Source organism: Rana temporaria, chromosome 1 (genome assembly GCF_905171775.1).
Source record: "Rana temporaria chromosome 1, aRanTem1.1, whole genome shotgun sequence".
NCBI lineage: Eukaryota > Metazoa > Chordata > Amphibia > Anura > Ranidae > Rana > Rana temporaria.
In genome coordinates this window covers 339,649,144-339,672,182 of record NC_053489.1, presented here as the reverse complement: position 1 = coordinate 339,672,182, position 23,039 = coordinate 339,649,144, and the positions used below count along the sequence as shown (strand labels likewise).

The window sequence follows — 23,039 nt, the reverse complement described above, 5'->3', positions numbered from 1 at the left end:
GTACTGCGAGGAGGCGTGTCACCTTCTCTGTATGTGTCTACAGGCCTTTACCTACCTACACAGGAGGGCACAGCCATGTACGCAGGCCTATAACTCTCCCTCTTTGTCCTGGAAGATTCATGGAAATTGAGTTACCATGTAACTAAAGCCTCATACACACACGGTTTGATTGTTGGACGACCGAGCGTCTGATTTTTGTCAAAAGGGCGTCTGCGGAATTTTGTCTAGCATACTATCCGCAAATTGTCATTTGACAAACATAGTGACGTACTATGAGAGTATAAAGAAGAAGTTAATTTTTCAAGCACCAACCTTTGGGCCCCTTCTGATGATTTTGTGTTCAGTAGAAGTTTGGTGAGCGTTGATTCGCGATTTTTTTATTTTATTTATTTTTTTATTTTTTTTAAGGTCGTAGAAACAAATGCCTTTTAAAATAGTTTGGCATAACTACATGCAAAGCAGCTTCATTATTATCCCATTAAAAAAAGATCAGATTTTTGAAATTTCATCAATTTCCGCATCACGAATGTTGATTCTAGATTACGAAACAGTAGTTTACAAGACCAAACTCTTCCCAGTCGTTCCTTGATTCCGAGCATGCGTGTTTGTACTTTCAACTTTTGTGTGACTGATTTCTGTACTGACCATTCGAAAATCGGATGTTGAGTTCAGCTCAGCGAAGCTGGCCCCCCTACAATCAGCACAAATAAAAACTCAAGTGTGTTTCTTTAGTGCTACGTTTGTGCTATTTTGTGCCGCAAAAATTTACATTTGTGCTGCTTTTATTTTGAAGATATTAGCAATTGTTTTTTCCAGACTATGACATCACACAGCCCCCCTACAACAGCCAAATGGCACAAAACTGGTCTCGTTGGTTAGTGCTACGTTTGTGCTGTTTTGTGCTGCTATTATTTCCGTTCTATCTTTTATCGTTTTTGCGTTATTAATGACTTATTAAAGGTCACCAAAGGTCACACAGCCCCCCTACAACCCCAAAATGACACGAAACTGGTCTCGTTGGTTAGTGCTACGTTTGTGCTGTTTTGTGCTGCTAATATTTCCGTTCTATCTTTTATCGTTTTTGCGTTATTAATGACTTATTAAAGGTCACCAAAGGTCACACAGCCCCCCTACAACCCCAAAATGACACGAAACTGGTCTCGTTGGTTAGTGCTACGTTTGTGCTGTTTTGTGCTGCAAATTTTTTTATTTGTGCTGTTATGGTTTTAAAGTTATAACAGTTTATTTATTTTTTTCAAACCCCACTCACTTTGCCCACCTTACAATCAGCACAAATAAAAACTCAAGTGTGTTTCTTTAGTGCTATGTTTGTGCTGTTTAAATTTCCTTTCTATCTTTTATCGTTTTTGCGTTATTAATGACTTATTAAAGGTCACCAAAGGTCACACAGTCCCCCTACAATGCCCAAATGACACGAAACTGGTCTCGTTGGTTAGTGCTACGTTTGTGCTGTTTTGTGCTGCTATTATTTCCGTTCTATCTTTTATCGTTTTTGCGTTATTAATGATTTATTAAAGGTCACCAAAGGTCACACAGCCCCCTACAACGCCCAAATGACACAAAACTGGTCTCGTTGGTTAGTGCTACATTTGTGCTGTTTTGTGCTGCAAATTTTTTTGTTTGTGCTGTTATGGTTTTAAAGTTATAACAGTTTATTTATTTTTTTCAAACCCCACTCACTTTGCCCACCTTACAATCAGCTCAAATAAAAACTCAAGTGTGTTTCTTTAGTGCTATGTTTGTGCTGTTTTGTGCTGTTCAAATTTCCTTTCTATCTTTTTATCGTTTTTGCGTTATTAATGATTTATTAAAGGTCACCAAAGGTCACACAGCCCCCCTACAACGCCCAAATGACGCAAAACTGGTCTTGTTGGTTAGTGCTACATTTGTGCTGGTTTGTGCTGCTAAAAATTTTATTTGTGCTTTTATGGTTTTTAAGTTATAACAGTTTTTTTGTTTTTTCAAACCCCACTCACTTTGTCCCCCCCTACAATCAGCACAAATAAAAACTCAAGTGTGTTTCTTTAGTGCTGCGTTTGTGCTGTTTTGTGCTGTTTACATTTTCTTTCTATCTTTTATCGTTAAGGTCACCAAAGGTCACTCAAACCCCCCACAACACCCAAATTACACAAAACTGGTCTTGTTGGTTAGTGCTACGTTTGTGCTGTTTTGTGCTGCTAAAATTTATGTTCTATCTTTTATTGTTTTTGTGTTATTAATGATTTATTAAAGGTCACCAAAGGTCACTCAGCCCCCCTACCACCCCGAAAGGACACAAAACTGGTCTCGTTGGTTAGTGCTACTTTGTGCTGGTCTGTGCTGCTAAAATTTTTAGTTGTGCTGTTATGGTTTTTAAGATATATCAGTTGTTTTGTTCTTTTCAAACCCCACTCACTTTGGCTGTTTTGTGCTGTTTACATTTTCTTTCTATCTTTTATCGTTAAGGTCACCAAAGGTCACTCAGCCCCCCACAACACCCAAATTACACAAAACTGGTCTTGTTGGTTAGTGCTACGTTTGTGCTGGTCTGTGCTGCTAAAATTTTTAGTTGTGCTGTTATGGTTTTTAAGATATAACAGTTTTTTTGTTCTTTTCAAACCCCACTCACTTTGCCCCCCCCCCCCCCCCCCCGTACAATCTGCACAAATAAAAACTCAAATGTTTTAGTGCTATGTTTGTGCTGCTAATATTTTTATTTGTGCTGCTATGGTTTTTAAGATATAGCAGCTTGTTTTTATTTGATAACAACCCACTGACTTTGCACCACATGTTATTCAATCTTAAAAACAAACATACTATTTGTTAGTGCTACGTTTGTGCTTTTTTGTGCCATAAAAATACAAATTTGTGCTGCTTTTATTTTTAAGATATAAGCAATTTGTTTTTTCCCAGACAATGACATCACCCTGCCCTCCTGTCCCATACATGGTTAGTGATCTCCTGGTTAGACAGCAGCAATTGGAGCACAGCGAGGTATGGGTGCCTGTGATCAGTCCAGTAGACTGCGTGGCGGCAGCAGAACCGGCTGGTGGCATATAAGCTGGCACTGAGCTTGGCTGGCAGCAGACTGTGGGTAAGCAGCTGGAAGCAGGAGACAGGTGAGACCTTGCTGGACTCAAGAGCTGTAGCAGGCTTGATGAGCAGAATGCAGGGTCAGATGAGCCGGGTCCATAATGGTCGGACAGATCAGGCATAGACGGCAGACAACAGGATAGTCGGGTCACAAGCCAAATCAGCAACGGGAGTTAGATCAGGCAAGAACAGAAGGCAGAATCCAGAGACAAGCCATGGTCAGGGCAGGTAGCAGTCAAACTCCGTTTTGTTTGTTTGTTTTTAAGATTTAATAACATGGGGTGCAAAGTGAGTGGGTTGTTATCAAATAAAAACAACCTGCTATATTTTAAAAACCATAACAGCACAAATAAAAATATTAGCAGCACAAACATAGCACTAAAACATTTGAGTTTTTATTTGTGCAGATTGTACGGGGGGGGGGGGGCAAAGTGAGTGGGGTTTGAAAAGAACAAAAAAACTGTTATAACTTAAAAACCATAACAGCACAACTAAAAATGTTAGCAGCACAGACCAGCACAAACGTAGAACTAACCAACAAGACCAGTTGTGTGTCCTTTTGGGGTGGTAGGGGGGCTGAGTGACCTCTGGTGACCTTTAATCATTAATAACACAAAAACAATAAAAGATAGAACATACATTTTAGCAGCACAAACGTAGCACTAACCAACGAGACCAGTTTTGTGTCATTTGGGTGTTGTGGGTGGTTGAGTGACCTTTGGTGACCTTAACGATAAAAGATAGAAAGAAAATGTAAACAGCACAAACGCAGCACTAAAGAAACACACTTGAGTTGTTATTTGTGCTGATTTTAGGGGGGGACAAAGTGAGTGGGGTTTGAAAAAACAAAAAAACTGTTATAACTTAAAAACCATAACAGCATAAATAAATTTTTTAGCAGCACAAACCAGCACAAACGTAGCACTAACCAACAAGACCAGTTTTGCGTCATTTGGGCGTTGTAGGGGGGCTGTGTGACCTTTGGTGACCTTTAATAAATCATTAATAACACAAAATGATAAAAGATAGAACATGAATATTAGCAGCACAAAACAGCACAAACGTAGCACTAACCAACGAGACCAGTTTTGTGTCATTTGGGCATTGTAGGGGGGCTGTTTGACCTTTGGTGACCTTTAATAAATTATTAATAACGCAAAAACGATAAAAGATAGAAAGGAAATTTAAACAGCACAAAACAGCACAAACATAGCACTAAAGAAACATACTTGAGTTTTTATTTGAGCTGATTGTAAGGTGGGCAAAGTGAGTGGGGTTTGAAAAAAAATAAACTGTTATAACTTTAAAACCATAACAGCACAAATAAAAAAATTTGCAGCACAAAACAGCACAAACGTAGCACTAACCAACGAGAAAAGTTTTGTGTCATTTGGGCATTGTAGGGGGGCTGAGTGACCTTTGGTGACCTTTAATAAATCATTAATAACGCAAAAACGATAAAAGATAGAACGGAAATAATAGCAGCACAAAACAGCACAAACGTAGCACTAACCAACGAGACCAGTTTCGTGTCATTTTGGGGTTGTAGGGGGGCTGTGTGACCTTTGGTGACCTTTAATAAATCATTAATAACGCAAAAACGATAGATAGAATGGAAATATTAGCAGCACAAAACAGCACAAACATAGCACTAACCAACGAGACCAGTTTCGCGTCATTTGGGCATTGTAGGGGGGCTGTGTGACCTTTGGTGACCTTTCAATTCAAGTCATTAATAACGCAAAAACGATAAAAGATAGAAAGGAAATTTAAACAGCACAAAACAGCACAAACGTAGCACTAAAGAAACACACCTGAGTTTTTATCTGTGCTGATTGTAGGGGGGCCAGCTTCGCTGAGCTGTTGAGTTCATATCAGACAACATTTTTTAAAGCCTGCACATCCAGCTTATGTCTGATGTAAAAGTTAAATCGTCTGTCGAATGCACCGTACTAACGCTCTGAAAATCCGCAGACGGCTTGTCTTCAGACTTTTTCCTTTCTTATTTTCGTAACGTGTGTACAAGGCCTAGGTCTAATCTCTCAGCTCAGAAGAGGATAAGATGATTCCAGGCTACAGTTGTCACTCATGGTTGGTGTTTGGCTGAAGCCATTTATTTATCAATCAGCTGTTTACTCTTTTTTAATCATAGCAACAAACTACCCAAATGGCCCTAACTAAAAGTTTGCATACCCCAGTTCTTAATGCCGTGTGTTGCCCCCTTTAACATGACAGCTTGAAGTCTTTTGTGGTATTCATGGATGAGGCTCTTTATCTTAGATGGTAAAGCTGCCCATTCCTCTTGGCAAAAAGCCTCCGGTTCCTTTAAATTGGTTTACTGTCTTGCATGAACTGCATGTTTGAGATCTCCCCAGAGTGGCTCAATAAAATATATAGAGGTCAGGAGACTGCGAGGGCCACTCCAGAACCTTCACTTTTATTCTGCTGTAGTCAATGACAGATGGATTTGGCCTTGTGTTTTGGATCATTGTCATGTTGGAATGTCCAAGTACGTCCCATGTGCAGCTTCCTAGCTGATGAATGCAAATGTTTCTTCAGTAGTTTTTGATATATATTGTACAGTGAAATTGCGCTAACTTGTTAAATATATAAATCGCCACTCCTCTATCCCTCTCTATAAATATGGTCTCTGCAATTACCTATAGAATGCCAATCAAATTATACATGCCATTAACAGCAATTATGTACCAAATTCTTACTACAATTTATAAAGTGCAAAAACAATGTTGTATAATTAATTAAATCCATCAATTATGATATAACAAAAAAACTGCAAATATGCTACGAATATAACCAACATATCCAATCACCATTTTTTTTATATATAGCTGCAAAAAAAGGGTCCTCTGTAAACAATTATTTTAAAGGTGACTTGCTGCACTTCCACCTTCACCGCTTGTGTGCCTACACCGCAACCAAGTAGAATGGCCACTCACCAGATGCACTAGGTTATATGCCTTTGGTTCATAAGGATAACCACTCCTTCTCCCAGACTTGTCGGCAGTCCCTCCCAATGTACTAGTGGATAATCTTGTTCTATGAGCGTTAATGGAACATATAAAGGACTAACATGGTGTAGTATGTCATAAAATGTATTGAAGTTAAAAAGTATGTAAAAGTGCCTTGAAGCCGGCACTGAGCTAATCCAGCCGTGTATAGAGATATACAGATATGCCTGGTCCGCACGTGTGCCCAGTGGTTCCTCACTAGTGACTTGCGTTCCTAGCCTCGTTATGATTTGACCAGAAGTGACGAGCTGATAATGGGACCAGTGTTGGTTTTCCGCCATGTGTAGCGTTTTGCTTTTAGGCAAAAAGTTCAATTTTGGCCTCATCTGATCTGAACACCTACTTCCACATGTTTGCTGTGTCCCCCACATGGCTTCTCGCAAACTGCAAACAGGGCTTATGGCTTTCTTTCAACAATGGCTTTCTTCTTGCCAGTTTTCCATAAAGGCCAGATCTGTGGAGTGCATAACTAATAGTGGACAGAATCTCCCACCTGAGCTGTGGATCTCTGCAGCTCCTCCAGAATTACTATGGGCCTCTTGGCAGCTTCTCTGATTAATACGCTCCTTGCCCGGCCTGTCAGTTTAGGTGGATGGACATGTCTTGGTAGGTTTGCAGTTGTGCCATACTCTTTCCATTTTTAGATGATGGATTGGACAGTACAATGTAAAATGTTTAAAGCTTGGGGATATATAATATGTATGTATGTATGTATGTATATTCTCTTCAATCCAAAAAAAAAAAAAAAAAAGCAATTTAAAATAAATGCTCTTGCTCCTGGTGATAATGGCAATACCACATACAGTGCCTTGAAAAAGTATTCATATTATGTGAAACATTTCAAGGGTTACAACCAAAAACATAAATGTGTTTCATTGGGATTTTATGTTATAGACCAACACAAAGTGGCACATAATTGTGAAGTAGAAGGAAAAAATATCTTTTTTTTTTTTTTTTTTTTTTACAAATAAATATTTGAAAGTGGCATGCATTTTTTTTATTCAGCCCCCTTTACTCGGATAGCCCCAACTAAAATCTAGTGGAACCAATTGCCTTCAGAAGTCACCTAATTAGTAGAGTCCACCTGTATTTAATTAAATCTCAGTATTATATACACAGCTGTTCTGTGAAGCCCTCAGGAGGTTTGTTGGAGAACCTTTGTGAACAAACGGCGTCATGAAGGCCAAAGAACACACCAGACAGGTCAGGGATAAAAGTTGTGAAGAAGTTTCAAAGCAGGGTTAGGTTCTAAAAAAATGTGTGTGTGTGTGTGTGTGTGTGTGTGTGTATGTATATATATATATATATATATATATATATATATATATATATATATATATATATATATATATATATATATATATATATATATAGTTGTGCCAGTTTTTTCCTTTTTGCTGATAATAATAATAAAAAAAAAAAAAAAGATATATCCATTACACTTTTTCACCAAAGCTCCATTTACAAACATGTCAAAGTTGCAAAACTGTGTTCGGGCATTAGGATCCATATTACTCTTTTGTCATTAAAGCAGAGTTTCACTCAAAAGTGTTTTTTTTTTTCCCCCTAGGTGGAACCCCTCTTAAAGCGGGAGTTCACCTGAAAAACAATTATTTTTTTTTTTTTTTTAAATTGAAGCAGTACTTACCGTTTTAGAGAGCGATCTTCTCCGCCGCTTGCGGGTATGGTCTTCGGGACTGGGCGTTCCTATTTTGACAGGCTTCCGACGGTCGCATACATCGCGTCACGAGAAGCCGAACATCGGTGCGGCTCTATACAGCGCCTGCGCACCGACGTTCGGCTACTTTCGGAAAATCGTGACACGCTGTATGCGACCGTCAGAAGCCTGTCAATCAAATAGGAACGCCCAGTCCGAAGACCATAGCCGCAAGCAGCGGAGAAAATCTATCTCTAAAACGGTAAGTACTGCTTAGATTTAAAAAAAAAAAACACCCAATTCCCCTTGACAAAAATGAGCCTCAATCTAATGTTAAAAATTTTAGTTTTTGGGTGAACCTCCACTTTAAGGGGTTACATTTTTATTATATATATATATATATATATATATATATATATATATATATATATATATATATATATATATATATATATATATATATATATATATATATATATATATATATATATATATATATATATATATATATATATATATATATATATATATATATTATATTATATTATATTATATTTTTTAAATATAAAAATATTGTTTTCAATTGCAGATCTTATTACCAAAGGATGTCCAAGTATTATTTGTGCAAATTTAATGAAGAACTTTTCTGTAATCGTCTATAAGGATGGCAGGTAAGATAAATACATTTGCTGCACCTTCCGTTTTCTTCCCAGATATTTTTAAGGGGGCTTTTTTTACTGGCTTATTTCTAAATTTGTATCTGTTTCCCTGGGACAAGTAAGGCTTACATGCACATTGGCTTTTTTTTCCCATGCAGAGTAAATGGGCTGCATATTCTTAGGTAGTAGGTGTGGTTGGATTTTTTTTTTGGAGAATAAGGAAATTGTTATCAGGTACGGTATATGTACGTTGCAAAATCATATGTCTTGCACCTCTTTATTTTTTTCCCCCTCAAGTGTCACAGCAGATTTAACCACTTCCAGACCAGCTCACGACAATATACATCGGCACTTTGAAGAGGGATATCTTTGTTATGATATTGAGAAATAAAATCAGCGCAATGGATAAAACCCTAAATAAAGCAGCTGAACATCAGGGTCAATAATCAAAAAATCCCTCAGATAAAAGTACTGTATTTTCCGGCGTATAAGACGACTGGGCGTATAAGACGACCCCCTAATTTTCCAGGAAAAATTTTGGTTTTGGGATATACTCACTGTATAAGACTACCCCCTTCTTACTAGTCTTTCTGGAAGCTGAGGGGTAGCCAGAACCGCTGACAGACAGGCTTTTTCAAATCTCACTGTGCCATTACATTACATGCCCCCACTGTGCCATCACTTGCCCCCCACTGTGCCATCACTTGCCCCTCACTGTGCCATCACTTGCCCCTCACTGTGCCATCACTTGCCCCTCACTGTGCCATCACTTGCCCCCACTGTGCCTGAACTTGTTGGCCCCCAGTGTAATCACCGCAAACACTCACTTTTTTGCAGGCAGTGACAGTCTCCGTGCTGCGAGCGCGAGCGTCAATGATTTGAAAGCCGCGCCTTCTCCTCAGAGTGTCCTGTGTTAGACGGAACACAAATTTTCCCAGCAGCGCCTCTGTTCTCTTTTCCGCCTATCACGGACGCCTTCTCATCTCGTCCGAGGATGAGAAGGCATCTGTGATAGAAGGAACACAGAACAGAGGCGCTGCTGGGAAGATTTGTGTTCCTCCTATCACAGAACACTCTGAGGAGAAGGGGCGTCTTTTAAATCATTCACGCTCGCGCTCGCAGCACGGAGACTGTCACCGCTGGAAAAAAAAGTGAGCACGGAGATCGTACCCGGCATATAAGACGACCCCCGACTTTGGATGCATGGTTTTTGCATCCAGAAAGTCGTCTTGTATGCCGGAAAATACGGTAATGCAGATGATGCAGCACTAATAATGTCCATATGTAAAAAACACCACCCGTGAGGAAAAAGCAGTGCTGATATGAGGACACACAGGTGATCATTTGGATCTCATTAATAGTGTCCGCTGGCATATGCGCATGTGACCCTCCGTAATCAAAGGGTCCTACACGTGAGGTGATCGGCCATTGTTTACTATTGGTGGAGGTTCATCTCACCCGCGGGATCACCTGTGTGTCCTCATATTATCAGCACTGCTTTTTCCTCACGGATGGTGTGTTTTTTACATATGGACGTTATTAGCGCTGAATCATCTGCATATCTTTGTTATGGCAACAGCTAGCTGCCATGACCCCGGTATCCTCCTTCAGTGAGTGGTCCGGTTTCCGATGGTGGTCACTGCAGCGGATTCGCCGTGAGATCACTATTATAAGCGGCGGGAGATGTCCGCCCTCCCGCCGCTTACCGGAGCAGTCGGTAGTGGCGGAGGCGATCGGATCCTTCTTCCTGCTTGGTATGGAGACAAGTGAGGGGAAGATGGCCCCCACCCAAATTTTTTTTTTTTTTTTTTTTTTTTTTTTATGGCAGTTTAGTATAAATATGAGATCTGAGGTCTTTTTGCTTTTTTTTTTTTTTTTTTTTTCTATTACAAGGAATAATATTAATAGAAAGAGGAATAACTGCGCAAATACAGTGTGACAAAGTATTGCAACGACTGCAATTTTATTCTTTAGGTTAGAACCCCCAAACATTATACTTTTTTTTTTTTTTAAGTAATTTTCTATCAATTATTTATTTTTTATTTTTTTAACTTGTAAACAACAAATCTCAGAGGCTTGGGGCTGAAGTGTTAAAGGGGTTGTAAAGGTACAATTTATTTTTCCTAAATAGCTTCCTTTACCTTAGTACAGTCCTCCTTCACTTACCTCATCCTTCGATTTTGCTTTTACATGTCCTTATTTCTTCTGAGAAATCCTCACTTTCTGTTCTTCTGTCTGTAACTACACGCAGTAATGCGAGGCTTGTCATGGTGTGGAGTGTCATGCTCGCCCCCTCCCTTGGACTACAGGACAGTCAGGACGCTCTCTACGTTGCAGATAAAGGAGCTGTGTGTTAGTGGGCGTCCTGACTCTCCTGTAGTCCAAGGGAGGGGACGAGCACGACGCTCCACACCAGGAAGAAAGCCTTGCATTACTGTGTGGAGTTAGACAGAAGAACAGGAAGTGAGGATTTCTTGGAAGAAATAAAATTTTTAAAGTAAAATCGAAAGATGAGATAAGTAAATGAGGACTGCACTAAGGTAATGGAAGCTATTTAGGGATTTTTTTTTTTTACATTTACAACCCCTTTAAGGGCATCACCTACTGTAGCTTTTCTGAAAGATTATTATATGGACTGAAATAATTCTTATACAGTATATGGACTGGTATTTGTACAGACAAATTATAAAAATACAAGCTGATACATCTCCACTTGGGAGACTAAGCTCTAAGTACAGAAGCTTGAGTGTTGGTCCTCCTCTTCCACATTCTCAATAGACTTGTGTATAAGCATGCGACTGTCTAATATAATGCTTGCCATTGTGATAAAAATACATATAGACTTGGGTGCAAGGATCCCTTGTGGTAAAACAGTATGACATGGTGTGTCTAGTATACTGCTGACAACACAAAATTGCTCATTACACATGGAGAGTTCAGTTTCCAAGTAAAATTCATGGAGACTGGCAAGGTTTTCTTATTGAGATTTATAGACTGGTATGGTTTGCAGCAATCCATATACACCTTCTAAAGTGACTGGTTTGAAGAAGCCTTTCTTGTGTGAGCTGGAGTGCCTGGAGGCGCATGTATTAATCATAAAGTGTGGTGAATAATTTATATGTCCTGGGCTTTCTAACGGCTTGTTTTCATTTCCAGGATTCAGAACTCTATATCGGGGACAATGAAATCAAAAATTGTGGCTTATGTCATAGCCTTGGCATTGCACATCTCTAATTTTCAGGTGGATCTGACATGTTTACAGAGGGACTTGAGATTAACAGAAAACAGGTGATGGTGTCTGACAACTGCATAGATTGAATATTAAAAGTGTAAAAACAATACTGTCCACTTGAGAAAACCAATATTTATTTTTCATACATCATGGGACATAGGCTAATATTCATTATCTGCTGGGTTATACTTTATCAGGTGAACGCCACTGGTAGATCAAAGATCTTTAGACAGGAAGTGCCCCTCCCTATATAACCCCTCCCATATAGGAAGCACATTTATTTATTTTTTACCAGTGTCTACAAGGTGAATGGCACGGTTTGTTGGAGCTCCAGGTCTCTATTCCCACAAATGGTTCTAAAAAATGTATCAAGGGATTCATGATCGGATCCATTTGACACAGGCTTTTATACTTGGATAAATGGTACCTGAGCCTCCCAAAGAAGGCTCTTGATCCTGCAAGCTGCCTCTGGGCACTGGACCCTGCGGAGTGGAAATCCTAGACACTACAGTGCTAAGGCATTTTCTGCAGGGTGCTGTAAGGTCCAAGGGAGTGGACCCAAAACATGAAAAGGGTACTTGGTCCTTGAAGGTCCCGTGTCACTAGAACCCACTGTGAAGGGTGAAAATTGGGCCCTTGGTTTCTAAGTGGCCCTGCGCTTGGATGGTTAAGTGGAAACGCCTTTATTATATTATGGGTGTCCCAGTAATTGTAACAATCAGTCAAGCTAGCTAAAGGCTGGACACCTGTGTGCGGTGACCATATGGGGGAGTTTTGGGCTAACTGTGGGTGTTTGCAAAGTGTACGTGCACAGTGATCTTATTCTCGTGCACGAAGATTCGAGTCATATGCGAATACAGCTACGCCTTTTTGCCGGGACCATACACATGCATGCGCATAGACCATCCCGGCGCACACTCAGCTCATTTAAGCTGTGTAAGCCAAGCATGTGGTGCTTCCAGAAGGCAGCTGTGGGGCACAGAGGGACACAGCAAGCTCTGAACAAACACTTGCAGTGGTTAATTTCTTCTTACCCAGGTCACGTGAGTCACCATGTGTTGCTTGGCAGGCTAAAGGTGCTTAGCAGGATTGTTGCATAGGGGCTTGGTGAGCCTTATTAAAGAGTCTCCCTTCTAAAAGGGTGTTCTCACACATACCCAAGTACTCTGTTTGTGGCTATTGATGTCTTCCAAAAAGAGGAGTGGGACTAACACTACAAAGAAGGGCGCACCTATGTCATCAGTAGTTCGTATCCCTAGTGTTGTATCCCCTGAATGACCAGAGACTTCTGGGCAATCTTATTTGCTGCGCCTATCTGGTATTGTGCCTACAGTCAACGCTGCTGCTTCACCCTTTATCTCTAAGGATGAATGGTCCAAGCAAGAGTATTCTTTCCACCCATAAGGATCTGTGCCCTGAAGAATCGGGTGCATCAGATAAGGGGCACCAGACAACCCTCCATTCAGCTCTGAAGATGGTATCCTCTTTCAAGGCACTGCCCTATGCCCAGTTCCCCTCCAGGCCCCAAAAACAAAGCATTTCGTTGGCTTGGGACGGGGGAAGAAAAGCCCTGGATTATCCAATATGCTTATCCCCTCAGGCATCTTTAAGCCTAAATTGGTGGCTGCAGGATCAGAACATGCGAAAAGAAAAATCCTTTCTCCCAGTAACCTAGAAAGTACTGACTACATATGCCAGTCTCTCAGGCTGGGGAGCGACCCTAGACGGGCTCTCACCCAGGGGTAATGGTCAGGAACAGAACAGATCCTGCCCATCAACGTCCTGGAATTACGGGCAGTACGTCTGGCCCTACACTCCTGCATGGTGAAGCTTCAGGACTACCCTATGAGAGGCCAGTTCAACAATGCCACTGCTGTGGCTTATATAAACCACCAAGGCGGTACCAGGACTCCTTCAGCTGCATACTTGCCTGGGCAGAAAGATATGTGCCAATTATATCAGCAGTCCATATCCAGGGAGTAGAAAACTGGAATGCAGATTCTCAGCCTCCAGCAGATCTGCCCAGGGGAATGGTCCCTACACCCAGAGGTGTTCCAGGAAATTTGCCAACATTGGGGATGGCCAGAGCTCGACCTACTGGCATCCAGGTTCAACAACAAACTACAGCAGTTTGTCTCTTGGACAATAGATCCTCTGGCAATTGGGAGCAGACGCTCTGATGGTTCCATGCAGCCAATACTCCCTGGTTTATGCTTTCCCTCCAGTCCTCTCCTTCCACTTTTGTTGCACAGGATTCGGAGAAAGGGGGTCCCAGTCATTCTGCTAGCACCAGCCTGGCCCAGAAGGCCCTGGTTCCTGGAGATTATCAGACTGACAAAAGATGGACCATGGACGCTTCCACAGCACCCCGATCTACTGTCTCAAGGTCCTATATTCCACCCCAATTTTATAGTCTCTAAATTTGATGGCATGGCTATTGAAGCCAGGGTATTAAAGGACCGAGGCATCTCGGGACCAGTAATGTCTACCCTATTGAATGCTAGAAAATCTATCATAAGCCATGACCTAACATAATTAACACAATAACAAGATGGGGGGAGTGATGTAGCTGATATAGGGACCTTCATTACATTATCCCAACACTATTTTGTCCCCAAGTCTCATAGTGTTTTGGGAATACCGCCATCTTGTATATGCCTTTTATCAGCTAAAAGTACATTGTGGAATAAAAGTATATATTTAGCCCAGCCGGGTCAATAGGTTTAGGTAGCCGGAAACTACTCCACAAGCCCAGCTACAGATATCGTGTTCACCCGGTTCTAATGAACCAGCAATCGCGGACACAAATGTCTAGAGGTGGCGGTCTTCTCCAGGTGGTGGGAGACGGCAAGTAGCCCTCCAAATCTCCTGTTCTCTGCAGGGCCAGTCTTGTGGGTAGGAGGCCAACCCACAGCCCCCAAACCACACAGTGACAGTGGGTTCTGTCACACAGAGCTAGCCCAATACACAGGCTGGATTGAAAAAAAAAATTGTCAACATCTATATGCAGTCTGTTGCACTGCAGTAATGCATGAAACTGAGCTGTGCTATCCATACATGTTTTAGCAGACCACAACAATAAGATGTTAACTGTCTGCATTGTGGTGCGTTGTATTAGCAGGAATGTTGCAGGCCTGTTTAACACCTGCACTTTTGGTCAAATACATATTACCGCACATGTGGTAATGCACAGCAGATCTTTGGCCATACGAGTTTCTGCTGAGGTTTATTATCAGATTTTATTTATAGATGGATATAGATATAGATATAGATGAGATAAATATAACAGAGTGAAATGGTGCATTTTTATTGTTTTTCTTTTTCCACCATCAACCTCCTTTTCTGATTCTAGCATATGTTTTGTTAACAGGATAATTGAAATTGCTAAAGCCATGAGGCTGAAGATCGGTAAAATAAATATGTTCTCTGATGTATCTTTCGAGGAAAGTCACAAGATTGCCACCCTGGAGCTCCCGCTGATCGTTTACAAACCAGCAGGTGGAATGAAGAAAAAAAGGAAAATGTAGGGGAACTGGGCTAACCAGTTGGACGATCAAATACTTTGTTATTGGTGCACAGATGTACCATCATTGATTTATCTTCTCTAGCATACCCAAAGTTGTTATTTGTATAAACATAACTGTTGTCATTTGCGGTGTTCCTGTTTTTTTTTTTTTTTTTTTTTTAAATATAGGACTTGCTTGTGGGGGGAAAGAAACAAATTTTTGCTATTTTATGATTCTATAACGTTTTTTTTTCATTCTTTGTATACCAACTGAAATATAAATATATGAAAGATTTAAATGTTATCTCAAAAAAGCATTTCTAAAATAACAATTGACAGAAATCTAGTGCGTTGTTAGCACCGCTTTAAAGGGGTTGTAAGAGGTTAAAAAAAAAATTCCCTAAATAGCTTCCTTTACCTTAGTGCAGTCCTCCTTCACTTACCTCATCCTTCAATTTTGCTTTTAAATGTCCTTATTTCTTCTGAGAAATCCTCACTTCCTGTTCTTCTGTCTGTAACTACACACCGTAATGCAAGGCTTTCTCCCTGGTGAGGAGAGTCGGGACACTCACTAACACACAGCTCCTTTTCTCTATCTGCAACGTAGAGAGCCTCCTGACTCTCCTGCTCGCCCCCTCAAGGGGAGGGAGCGAGCACGACACTCCACACCAGGGAAAAAGCCTTGCATTACTGTGTGAAGTTAGACAGAACAGGAAGTGAGGATTTCTCAGAAGAAATTAGGACGTTTAAAAGCAAAATCGAAGGATGAGGAAAGTGAAGGAGGACTACACTAAGGTAAAGGAAGCTATTTAGGAAAAACATTTTTTACCTTTACAACCCCTTTAAGTCCTATGCATCCATAGCTTTAATAATGCCTGCCCCAGTTCAGGAGACCCTCTTCTTGTCCTAGAGAAAAAAATGTGCAGGATTAGTAAAATCAAAATGAGCAGTCTTTTCATTAATTTTATTTTAGCATCTTTATTTAAGAACTAGCTGAATACCCGGCGTTGCCTGGTCTTCCTATCTTAACCTTTTGGGGAGGAAAATCGTAGTAATATAAATATACCCATCTTTTATATAAGGGTGTAGGTAAGGGTTAATTTAACTGTCATATATTTTTATTTGGCATATAAGTAATATGTGTACCAGGTATTATTGAAATATCTCCAGGCGTACAGAAGTTATGTGGGAACATACATTTCCCATTGATTTGCATGGGACTTTAAACAAAAACTCAGACCCTCACAATTAACTATCCTATAGTTTAAGTGGACATATAAGTAACATGTGACCAAGTGTTATCTAAATATGTACAGCCGTTTGGAAGTTATGAAGTAACATGCATTTCCCATAGAGTTGAATGGGACTTTAAAGAAAAACCCCGACCATGGCAAATGGGGGTGGGTAAGGGTTAAAGCACCTATCCTAGTTGCTGACATATAAGTAACATGTGTGCCAAGTTTCATGTTAATATCTTTAGCCGTTTGGACGTGATGCTGGAACATACATACACACACGTTGAGTTATATATATATATATATATATATACTAGCTGAATACCTGGCGTTGCCCGGTCTTCCTATCTTAAACTTTTGGGGAGGAAAATCATAGTAATATAAATAAATAAATAACACAATGTTTAATTTTAGAAATGACAGATAAAAATATGAATATTTACTATTTGATTAAAGAGTATTGTATTTCATAACTTTTATAACATTTTCCTTTTCAGTTTGTGAATGTTGAAACAGAGCAAAATATGGTACAATAAAGCAGATTAGTACCAACTCACAGACTCTTAAAAAGTGAGGTTAACTCAACTGACATATTATTGCAATACTTGTTTGTATACTATATTCTTAGTTTCTCCCGCATTTGCTAAAATGAACAAATTATTTGGGGAACCTATTCTGGAGCACGCTACATAAAGTTGCCCATGTGAAAAACATGGTGATCTTAAATCAACTCCGCAGTACCAAATGGACTGCCCTTGTGACTTGTTGATCGTGATGGAAAATGCAAGCGTCACTGGGAGTTGTAGTCTCTTGAAAGTAAAAGGCAGATCTGTTGGAATAAGAGGTATTCGTGGAATAAAAACTGTTTCTCCCTTTCCTGTCAAAATAGTAGCTTCCAACACATTAGGCAACATGTTTTTCACACACAGCCTTGTTCCATTGCACAGTTTTGGTGGGTCAAGGTTTCGTAATAAAATAATAGGACATCCAACTTTAAGTGATATGCGATGTTGTGGCAATCCAGCTGGATCAAGGGAAGTCAGGAATTCTGGTGGGAAATTCACAGCCTCATCGGCATCTACTACGGTATCAAAAGATTTGTACTCAGTAACTGCTCCTGGTATCATAGGAAGTATTTGATTGATAATTTCACGGACATCCTCATTTTTAGCAGCAAGAATAGCCCTCTCACACAACCAGTTTAGATTGGCTAAGTTGTCTGAAATATTATGGTATACTGCATCTATTAGTTCTGCAACTAACGATACCAGTTTGCAAAAATCAGAGGGAAGTTTTACGTTTCCTGAAGATTCAACTGGTAGTCTACCCTCTCCGATTTCAAGAAGTGCGTTTGCAAAAAATTGAGCATTCTCATCCCTTGGAAGTACTCTCATATTTTCTTTTAATTTGATTTTTCTGACTCTTTTCCACAAAACTGAATGCTTTAAACAGGCATATATTTCATCTGCTGGTGTTGATTTTGGAATGATAGGCAGGGTTTGTCTAAAGTCTCCACAGAGAAGCACCAGAGCTCCTCCCATAAAGTTATTATTCCCTCTCACATCTTTAAGGCCCCATACACACGAGAGGATTTATCCGTGAATACGGTCCAGCGGATAAATCCTCTCGAGGATTTGTGCGGATTTCCATGCGATGGAGTGTACTCACCATCGCATTGAAATACGCGCCGAAATCCTCTGGCGATGACGTGTCGCCGCGATTATGACGCGGCGACGTGCGCGACACTGTCATATAAGGAATTCCACGCATGCGTCGAATCATTACGACGCATGCGGGGGATCCCTTCGGACGGATGGATCCGGTGAGTCTATACAGACCAGCGGATCCATCCGTTGGGATGGATTCCAGCGGATAGATTTGATAGCATGTCATCAAATATTTATCTGCTGGAAATCCATCCCAGGGGATAAATATCCGCAGAAACAGATCCGCTGGAGTGAACACACCATAGGATCTATCTGCTGAAACCCATTCGCTGGGATTTTTCAGCAGATGGATTCCATCGTGTGTATGGGGCCTTAGAGTTATGTCAAGGGCCTTGAGAGCTTTTCTGTGGGCCATGGTGCATTCATCCCAGACGATTAATTTGCATGTTTTAAGCACCTGCGCTTGACCACTTGCCTTGCTTATGTTGCATAAAGGATTTTGTTGCCTTGCGATGTCTAATGGCAATTTTAGTGCAGAGTGGGCTGTTCTCCCTCCTTCCATAAGTGTAGCTGCAATTCCTGAGGAGGCAATAGCAAGAGCAACTTGTCCCTGAGCCCGAATCTCAGCCAAAAGTAAATTTGTCAAAAATGTTTTTCTTTCTCGTACATCACGGGACACAGAGCGGCATATTCATTACTATGTGGGTTATATGGAGTACCTTCAGGTGATGGACACTGGCAATCTCAAACAGGAAATGCCCCTCCCTATATAACCCCCTCCCATAGGAGGAGTACCTCAGTTTTTTCGCCAGTGTCTTAGGTGTTGGTCATGGATTAGCTTTGCCTCCGTATCCTTGGGATTAAGGCGGGCTAACCGGATCTGTCCAAAGTGCCTCAGCGCCAAAGTGGACAGTACCCGGGCCCCAAACCGTGGGGTTTTGCCTATAATGCCCTCTCTAGAGGGCTGGACCCTGGGCCCAGGACTTAGAGCTTTCCCTAAGCCAAAAGTATCCTGTTTGCCAGGGTGCTATATAGGTCCAGGTCAGTCGGTTCCTTCCAGGACCCCAGTACCTGATGGTCTACTACTTTACCCACGGAGATGGGAGAAGATTGGACTGTTGTTGCTTGGCAAACGTCCTGCGGCATGGAGCAGGTAAGTGGAGAGCCTGCGGGACTTGGTCCGACAGTGGGCTCTCCAGGGGAGATCTGCGGGGGGTTTGCCTGAGTTTGCTCTGCATTGGCACCATGGTCACTATGTCTGTTATGTCTGGATGATCTAAACTTTTCCCCCCATAACTGGATCCCCCTGTCTAGGCATCTCTTTACTGGCTACCTGCTACCTGCTTCTTCTTAGGAGATCTGTCTCAGGGCTATAAATGTGTCCTTAAGAGGCCTGTGTTTAAGTCCTACCTGGCCGGGGTTTTGAATTTGCCGCTCTGCAGCCCGTAGGGGCGATCCTCTCCCTGCTTCCTGAAGCCTGGCAGCGCGTCTCCATGTGTTCCCCTCCCCTGACATACGGGTGCGCGCGCGGGCGCGTGCACGGTTAATAGAGCGGTTTCGCGCCGTTCGGGGGGGGGGCGGGGAGCGTGCAGGCCGGCGTCGAAAGAGGCGGGCTTTCGCCTCTGTTATTTGAAGCAGGTCCTCGTTCATGGCTCAGTCTGAAACTGAGCTGAGAGCGAGAGGACACAGAGCGGCACACTAGTGACCCCCGGTGGCAGGAAAGGGGTAGTACATGCTAGGCTTAGCCTATGTTTATCTGTTAAGCCAAAAATCCTCTTTGCAGCAGGTTGGAGGCTGGTAAAGTATTGGTGGGGCTGTATGTTTTAAAAAAAAAAAACCTTTAATGAGTTAAAGGAAATATATATATATATATATATATATATATATATAATAATGTATTGAAAAAAAAAAAAAAAAAGTGGTTCTTTTTTGTTGGAACATACGGAGCCCCACCAGGTTTGGGACATTAGTAATACTGCTGTTCCCTTAACCACGTAGTTTTTTCCTAGCTACAAACAGTCAGTTGTTGTATGCTGGGGTACCTCGGTCTTGTACTATGGCTCCCAAAGGCTCAGGATCTAGAGGGGCAAAAAATGCCAAAAAACAAAAGGGTTCCCCCTCAGATTCTGAGGATATGAGTCAGGCTATGCCAGTACTCTCCCCACCTGTTGACCCGGGGATGGCCGCCTTGGTTGAGCCAATAGGGGGGTCTGGTGTGGAGGCTGGCCCAGATCCTCCCAACCCGGTGTTTGTCACTGAGGAAATGCTAGCTATCTCCTTAGGAGGGCTAGAGAAAAGATTGGCAGCTATGATCGCTAATTCGTTGCCAGACAGGAAGCGGACTAGGTCCCCTTCACCAAAGTGTGTATACTCAGATGCTGAAGTTCTCTCTCCAGGGGAATTAGAATCTCAGGAGGACCTGTTGGACCAGAACCTAGAAGGTTCAGAGCTTGAGGATTCTACTGTGGAGGAACCATTCTCTGCCTCCCAAGCAGAAAGTCTGTGGATCCAGTCCTTGACAGACATGGTCCGATCGGCATTTAAGTTGCCCTCACCGGAGCCTCGGGCTCCGACAGTTTCCTCCTTGGGCTCTTTAAAAGCCCCCTTGAATAACGCAGTTTTTCCGGTCCATCCTCTGTTGGAGGAATTGATTTACCAGGATTGGGTACGACCGGACAGAATTTTTTTGCCGCCTAAAAGATTTTCTGTTATCTACCCCATGGAAGAGAAATTTTCCAAAAAATGGGCGCCCCCAGCTGTGGACGCAGCCATCTCATGCGTAAATAAAACATTAACTTGTCCGGTAGAAAACATACAAATGTTTAAGGACCCGGTTGATAAACGTTTAGAGACACTTTTAAAGGCTTCCTTTGCTACGGCAGGAGCAGTGGTACAGCCGGCAGTAGCTGCTATCGGAGTTTGTCAGGCTTTGAAGGTCCAGACTAAACAGATGCTGAAAGACATCCCTGCCCAACAGGCAGAGGAGCTATCTGATATTCCCAGAGCTTTATGCTTTGCGGTGGATGCTATAAAGGACTCCATCCAGCAGGCGTCTCGTTTATCACTATTGGTAGTGCATATGAGAAGGCTCTTATGGTTAAAGAACTGGGCGGCCGAGCCCCCAATTTAAGAAATTTCTGGCAGGGTTTCCCTTCCATGGGGGAAGACTCTTCGGAGAAGATCTAGATAAATACATTCAGACTATATCGAGTGGTAAGAGTACCCTCCTACCAGTCAAAAAGAAGTTACGGGGTCCTGCCTTTAAAAGGCCGATTTCCCCTGTCCCGGGGCCCTCAAATTCCAGGCAGTATCTACGGCCTCCTGCGCGATCCAACTTTAACAATAAGTCACAGGGACAGGCCCCTGGGGGCAAGAAGCCATGGTATCGCAAACCAACAAAGCCAGCCCCTAAGTCTGCCTTATGAAGGGGCGCCCCCACTCACTCGAGTGGGGGGAAGGCTTCGTCTCTTTTCAGAGGTTTGGGAAGCCAACATCCCCGACAGATGGGTCCGGTCATCTGTGGCCATAGGCTACAAGTTAGAGTTTCTAAAGTTTCCGCCGCCTCATTTTCAGGAGTCAAGGGTACCGAACGATCCAGCAAAAAAGGCCTCGTTCCTAACGGCATTGGATCGTCTGCTCGGCCAGGGCGTGATTGTAGAGGTACCAGTCCAAGAGCAAGGACTAGGCTTCTACTCCAATCTATTTGTCGTACCAAAGCCCAACGGCGATGTCAGACCAATTTTGGACCTAAAAGGTTTAAACGTTTACCTAAAGGTTCAGTCATTCCGGATGGAATCGGTTCGGTCAGCAGCCGCCACGCTCCAGAAGGACGACTTTATGGCTTCCATAGACATAAAGGACGCTTACCTTCATATACCGATCTTTCAGCCACATCAAAGATTTTTACGCTTCTCGGTGGCTCAGCGTCACTTCCAGTTTGTGGCACTTCCTTTCGGGCTGGCTACGGCCCCCCGGGTGTTTACGAAGGTTCTAGCTCCAATTTTAGCCAATCTAAGAATCCAAGGGGTCACGGTCCTAGCATACTTGGACGATCTCTTGATCATAGATCACTCACCTACTTGCTTGGAGCAAGCGGTTGCCCTCACGGGTCAATACCTCGAGAGGTTCGGCTGGGTCTTAAACCGAGAAAAATCAGCATTCCAACCAACAAAACAGTTGGAATATCTCGGCATGAGGTTAGATACAGCTCAGCAAAGGGTATTTTTACCCCTGGTAAAGGTCAAGGCTATCAAGGAGTTGATTCAGCTGGTTCTAAGCAAAAAAGAACCAACTATTCGCCTATGTATGCGTTTACTAGGCAAGCTGGTGGCTACGTTCGAGGCGGTACCTTACGCACAGAGCCATACTCGCATCCTACAGGCAGCCATTCTGGCGGCTTGGAGCAGGAAAGCACAGGCCTTGGAGTTTCCTTTAGCTCTATCATCAAGAGCCCGGCAAAGTCTGTGCTGGTGGTTAAACCCTCAGAATCTGCTGAAAGGGAAATCCTTCAGCCCCATAGCCTGGAAGATAGTAACCACAGATGCCAGCCTGAAAGGCTGGGGAGCGGTCTTGGATGGTTGTACTCGCCAAGGTACTTGGGCAGCGGCGGAGAAGCAGCTGCCCATCAATATCCTGGAGCTCAGAGCTGCTCGGCTAGCCCTCCTGGCATGGACATCCAAATTGCAGGGATTCCCGGTGAGAATACAATCAGACAATGCCACGGCTGTGGCATATATAAACCACCAAGGGGGAACCAAGAGTCAGGCCGCTCAGAAGGAAGTGAGCTTGATTTTTCTGTGGGCAGAGGCTCATGTGCCCTGCATATCGGCAATATTCATTCCCGGAGTGGACAACCTGCAGGCAGACTTCTTAAGTCGCCAAACTATGTCGCCAGGGGAATGGTCTCTACATCCCCAGGTTTTTCAGACAATCTGCCAGAGATGGGGGGTGCCAGACGTGGAT

At 42.4% G+C, this 23,039-nt stretch overlaps 1 protein-coding gene across 3 annotated transcripts in view; it reads left to right on the top strand.

The window, feature by feature from the left end:
* Positions 1-15,319, top strand: part of POLR1E (RNA polymerase I subunit E) — a 51,337-nt gene extending 36,018 nt beyond the window's left edge. For all 3 annotated transcript variants that reach the window (XM_040361511.1, XM_040361503.1, XM_040361522.1), the window contains exons 10-12: positions 8,369-8,450; positions 11,595-11,726; positions 15,041-15,319. In XM_040361511.1, coding sequence (XP_040217445.1) covers positions 8,369-8,450; positions 11,595-11,726; positions 15,041-15,197 — 371 coding nt within the window. In that variant the 3' untranslated portion in view covers positions 15,198-15,319. The remainder of the gene's footprint in view (positions 1-8,368; positions 8,451-11,594; positions 11,727-15,040) is intronic.
* Positions 15,320-23,039: the final 7,720 nt, after the last annotated feature.